This window comes from Nicotiana attenuata, chromosome 11 (genome assembly GCF_001879085.1).
Source record: "Nicotiana attenuata strain UT chromosome 11, NIATTr2, whole genome shotgun sequence".
Classification (NCBI taxonomy): Eukaryota; Viridiplantae; Streptophyta; class Magnoliopsida; order Solanales; family Solanaceae; genus Nicotiana; species Nicotiana attenuata.
The window spans coordinates 58,671,566-58,677,408 of NC_031999.1; the positions used below are offsets into that span (position 1 = coordinate 58,671,566).

The window sequence follows — 5,843 nt, forward strand, 5'->3', positions numbered from 1 at the left end:
TTTATTATATATGCACCAGTAGGGCCCTGACCTGGCCTCGTCATTACTCGACCGAGGTTAGGCTTGGCACTTACTGGGTACTATTGTGGTGTACTCATGACCTTCCCTGCACATGTTTTTGTGTGTAGATCCAGGTACCGCTTATCAGCCGCATTATCAGTAAGGCGAGCCAGCCGTAGAGACTTCAAGGTATATCTGCCGCGTCCGCAGACCTCGGAGTCCCTATCTACTCTTCCCCATGTCAAGCACTTCTTATATTTGCTTTTGTTAGACTCTGGAGTATAGAAATACTGTATTTTTTTTTCTTTCTGTAGTTTGTGACTTACGATATTCTGAATTTTGGGAGAGTTTATGTACATTTCGAGAGTGATTATTGTATATGCCGAGCGGCATCTTAATTTCTTATTAAAATTTACCTGTTAGTTGTTAGCTTTCATGTTTTCGTTTCATTTTCTGTAAATATTAGGCTAACCTAGTCGTAGAGACTAGATGCCGTCACGACGGTTCACTGAGGGAGAACTTGGGTTGTGACAAAACTGTTTCTGATTGACCCGGCAATTAATTGCAAAAGCAAAAAAAAAAAAAAAAAAAAAAAAAAAAAAAAAAAACGAAGCACATGGACCAACTTAGAAAATAGTAGATTCCACGACTCCCCCACTAGCCACTATCACCACACCCTCCTCTCTCACTTCATTTACATGTAACAATACACAATATGTCATACACTTAATACAGTTGTTGTTTCTTGAACTTGTACTTCTTATTTGTCAATTGTTGCTGACAAAAACAAGAACAAGGGCCAATAAAGCAGCATCTTCCCTCATACTCTGTAACTCTCTCTTCTTTCTTCTTCCCTTCAATTTAATCCCTCCGTTTCATTTTTCTTACATCTCACATTCACAATTCATAACTTTTTAGTTTTTACACACACGAATATAATCCAAATTTGTTCAATCTGTTAATACATACTAATAAAACCCAGCTCGTAAGTTAAGATCTGAATTCAATTCATCTGACGGGTCACTTGGTGGGTTAATCAATCACTAGTTATTTATTTGGGGATGGGGGTTAGTGATATTAATGGGTTGATTCTTGTAGATCTATTGAATGATTTTGTGAGAATTTTATTAATTGAATGCAATTTGAGTGTTTTTTATTTAGATCTGAGAATGGAGTAGTGCAGGTCTCCTTTTATTTGAAGTCAAGTTCATGTTTTTTTCATATAAAAGTGTGTGGATCTGCATTTGTGATTGATGCAAATGTTGCCATTCTAGTTATCCTGTGATTTTTATCTGATTTTTTACTGTGGCGTTGGATTTATACGGTCGAAATGGAGTGGGATGGATCATGAGGATTCATATAGAGTTAATAATTTAAGTTATATACGTTTTCAGGGTAAACATTATCAGTAAATTTTAACCTGTGATAGTAGGTTAGTTACTATTTTTACTAGATTACTAATTAATGCTTATCAAGAGATTTACTTGTAATTCCCTAATAAACGACCTGATTGTGTATATATTTGCTGTACTGTCAATTTATAGAACTTAAAACTCTTTAGTTGATTCCAACTAGTTTGGGATTGAGACGTAGTTGTAATTATAGAGAGATTGAGTTAATTTAGGTCATTTGGGTTTTATCCTTGAGAATTCATTGATCTTTTCTGCGAACTGTGATTTTTACTAGCTGACGCTGCTTTTCGACTAGAAAAAGAGATGTTTTAAGGAAAAGGGATAAAAAGAAAGTATTTTGATTAATGAAGGTTACTGCTGCTGAAGTTTCACTAAAAGCTTATTTCGGTACTTGATCATATGAGGAATTGTTTCTTTCTTTGGTTGTTGTATTTCTTTTACCCTAATTTTGCTTTTAGAGCTTATTAGACCATTTCAATTATGGAAATGGTATTATTAACTCCACTTTCTTATTTATGTCTTTGGGTTATGGAAGGGAAATGTTCTGTTTGCCTGATATATTATGGATCATAATGTTTTCTTCTACGTATTTTAGGTGGGGAAGAGCAAATAGAAGATTTGGAAATTTTGATGTGGAAGTGTGAATGCTTCTTTTTGCTGCTTGGAGGGTAAAACTTGTTTCTCGCAGCAAAAGATAAAGGCAAATGGCTCCTGCAAGCAAAGCTGATAAGAAGGCTGCAGGTGATGTGGCTGCATGGATGTTCAATGTGGTCACTTCAGTTGGAATCATTATTGTCAACAAGGCTTTAATGGCTAACTATGGCTTTTTCTTTGGTAAATTTCTCCGCGATTTTTGTCATTATATCAGAACAGCATTCCTTTTGTGTTAAGATTCAAGCAGCATTGGTTATATCTATTCATTTTAATTTGAAGGATATAATGTCATGGAATGATGGAATATAATATGCATAAACTCTAAGACCTATAGTGTGTTATAGCTAGATGCGTTTGTTTTTAAAAAAAGAAAAGCTATAAAATGACGAGTCTGATGGTACATTTGGCAAGAAGAGAAGTCAGAGGGAAACATATGCTTCTTTGAACTGAAACTCAAAATTTACAAAATATACTTCAGCAGATATACAGTAAGAAGAGACTCTAAGAGAAACTTGAACCTAAAAGGGTTTTGCTGTACGGGCACTTTCCATGTTAAAACTGATACATGTTTCTTTTACTTAGTGGAGAATGAAGATTTAACATTACTATACATTCTTTTCAGTCCTTTTGTGATATGGTTGTTCTAGTTTTTGATTACAACAATCTTTGCAGCAACAACATTAACCGGGATGCATTTTGCCACAACAACCTTGATGACTATTGTTCTTAGATGGCTCGGATACATCCAAACGTCTCATTTACCCCTTCCAGATCTTCTAAAATTTGTACTGTTTGCAAACTTCTCTATTGTTGGGATGAACATCAGTTTAATGTGGAACTCGGTGGGATTCTACCAGGTAATTCTATGCTCAACCTGCTCTTCAGATTCTATTGAGGAAATCAAATACTGATCTCCATTATCACTCGCAGATTGCAAAGTTGAGTATGATCCCTGTGTCCTGCTTACTAGAAGTTGCCTTTGACAAGATCCGTTATTCAAGGGACACAAAGCTGAGTATTGTTGTGGTACTCCTAGGTGTTGCTGTGTGCACAGTTACTGACGTGAGTGTTAATACCAAAGGCTTCATTGCTGCCTTTGTAGCTGTATGGAGCACTGCACTGCAACAGTATGTAAGTTGTCTCGGCAATTAAATATCTTATGTCATCTTGAAAAGCTTGATCGAATCATTTAACCAATACACCAAAACACGAAGGGAATAGATGCACCATCAATAAGGTGTCACTTCATTACCGGACCAGTAATGCAGGTATATTATGGCCCAAGGGTTCGGTTGAGTGTTTGGGGTATAAGAGTAACAACCCGGAGATCCTAGGTACAAATGCAGTTATAAAACTTAGTATGAGCAAAAATATTCTAGTCTTAGCGCACAGGTTTACCCAGAAATATACTTGTGGTCGTACCAGGCAGCTTAGTGGATTAGTCGAGTTGCATGCAAGTTGGGTTTGATACATCTGTCATAAAAATGTTGCTATACATGGATTTTAATCTAAAAGATGCATGCAGTAATAATAATACGTACCAAATTCAAGTTTAGCTTTAACTTGTAAAAATTTTTACTAGTTTAAAAATTATGTAAAAATTCTTACTATAGAATATTATAATTATTTTTGTTTTTTATTGAAAAGATTTATTCTTATTTACGAAAATAAGTCCCCTACATTAAAGGCATTTTTGTGTTTAGGGTGCTCTTATCGATGTATTGTTTCTGCATGTACTTTATCTACATTGTATCCCTATATCTGAGATGTAAAAAAAAGGGGATATAAAACATTAATGAGCTCTGCATAAGATATGCAGGTATTACTTATGATTAGTTTTATATCGGAAACCAAAGGTTGTATCAGCAAGGCATAGTTGTATTCGTGATCTAGAGTTTTATACGGGAAATCACACCCGATACTAGTCAGGCCTTTTTTTCGTTCCTTAGATAAGTAAAATCAGACGTATTATTAATGCAAAGTTTGTCCAGAAATCAAACAAGACCTAAGCCTCTTTTATTATAAGAGAAATGGAAAACTTGTTTCGTGGGTAATTGTATAAAACTCGTCACTTCTGTACTCCACTTAGATTTGAAAATAATATTTTATACGTAATTCTTAGTCTTTCTATTTTCTTGAAGCTCTTCTATTGTTGAATGTAATGGCAGTTGGTTAAAACTGAAATTTGCACTTGGTTTTGTGTTTGCAGTATGTTCATTACCTTCAAAGGAAATACTCCCTTAGTTCTTTCAATCTGCTGGGACATACTGCACCAGTTCAGGCTGGAAGTTTGCTGATATTAGGCCCGTTTGTGGATTATTGGTTGACGAACAAGAGGATTGATCACTTTGCCTTCAACTTTCCATCTCTTGTTAGTACTCTGCTCTCTGTCATGAATTGCTGTTGATTTTGTAAGATGATTCTTATGTTGGTGGGAATGCGCTTTGAAATGCTTCTTACTTATAATCCTTGGATTTCATGCAATTCAAAAGCTTGAGAAGTAAGGTCTATGTTTTTCTTGTCTGATACATCGATCTATATTTTTGTTATTTTCCTTTGGTAAATTAGTCATAAACCTGCAATAATGATGAACTACAACTTCAGGATGTATCTATTTGATGTTAATTGTTGTATGAGCTGGCTTCATTTAAACTCGGTAAAAAAAGTTGTATGAACAGGTTTCAGTATTTGCTAGTGCTAAATAAAGCTGATGTGGAACATAAAGAAAAATGTTCATCTCATGCCTAACTTGCTTTACTCTGTTGACTTCTCTTTTCAAGAGATTAGTATTTTAGTTCTCACCGATGTATGTTTAACACACATTTCATGCGATCAAAGGATTGCAGTTCATTTATGCCATCTCTCTGATGTGAACAATATTCTGTATGCTTGTCGATGCATGCACCTTTTATTCTATCAAACAAAGATGAGAGATTTGTAGCTGTCCCTTACACTTTTCTTTTTCTGCAGGTGTTCATAATTCTTTCATGCACTATAGCTGTGGGCACCAATCTCAGTCAGTTCATATGCATTGGCAGATTTACTGCCGTTTCATTCCAAGTTATCGGCCATATGAAAACGATCCTTGTTTTGATACTGGGATTTTTGTTTTTCGGGAAAGAAGGTCTAAACATACAAGTTGTAGTTGGCATGATTATAGCAGTTTTTGGAATGATCTGGTATGGCAATGCCTCGTCTAAACCTGGTGGCAAAGAGCGTCGTAGCCATTCAGTTAAGCATGGATCAGATTCTTCACAACTTGATGATAAGGTGTAAGATTCTCTAGCATTGGAGCTGAAACAGAAGAAATAGCAAATACCAGATTTTTTTAGCCAGCTGACTCTAGATACACCTCCCGAAATCGATCAAATTAGATTCTTCTTAATGTTATAAATCTTCTTTTTACTACTACTATAATATAACATGAGGCAGAAGGGATTGAGACTTGAGTATGGAGCGTGGTTTCTGTCATTCTTTTGTGTTCCATGATCATAATTTATATGCTGATAAAAAAAAATATTCGCGTGCATTTTTCTCTTCTAAGCAGTCTTGAGTTTACTTATTTGGGATGACTAATATCTGCACTTAGTTCAGTATTTTTGTTGAAGAAATTTTTTATTTATGAATGTTGGTGTGACTTGAGGATAAAGAATTACTAGGTACTACTTGTTTACTGTTTATGTAGAGAGGTAATATGATTTGCATCCTTTTAGAGAAAGGTCCATTGGAGGTCTATATTGAGGGAAGATATGCCAATTCCACTTCCTCTTTTAGATC

At 35.2% G+C, this 5,843-nt stretch overlaps 1 protein-coding gene across 2 annotated transcripts; it reads left to right on the plus strand.

The window, feature by feature from the left end:
* On the plus strand, window positions 691-5,606 carry LOC109234609 (UDP-galactose transporter 2-like). Of its 2 annotated transcripts, none has more exons than XM_019400663.1 (6): window positions 691-829; window positions 2,008-2,246; window positions 2,739-2,923; window positions 2,997-3,197; window positions 4,276-4,437; window positions 5,037-5,606. In XM_019400663.1, the coding sequence occupies exons 2-6, from the start codon at window positions 2,117-2,119 to the stop codon at window positions 5,340-5,342; spliced, it is 984 nt and encodes a 327-aa protein (XP_019256208.1). In that variant the 5' UTR covers window positions 691-829; window positions 2,008-2,116; the 3' UTR covers window positions 5,343-5,606. The 2 variants fall into 2 exon arrangements, with proteins under 2 accessions (XP_019256208.1, XP_019256209.1); XM_019400664.1 differs by having other exon boundaries at window positions 691-1,027; window positions 5,037-5,537.

Coding starts and splice junctions, on each gene's coding strand:
- LOC109234609 (XM_019400663.1), top strand. CDS start 2,117: ATGGCTCCTGCAAGCAAAGCTGATAAGAAGGCTGCAGGTGATGTGGCT. Junction 2,924..2,996: donor ACTCGGTGGGATTCTACCAG/GTAATTCTATGC, acceptor TATCACTCGCAG/ATTGCAAAGTTGAGTATGAT. Junction 4,438..5,036: donor CCTTCAACTTTCCATCTCTT/GTTAGTACTCTG, acceptor CTTTTTCTGCAG/GTGTTCATAATTCTTTCATG.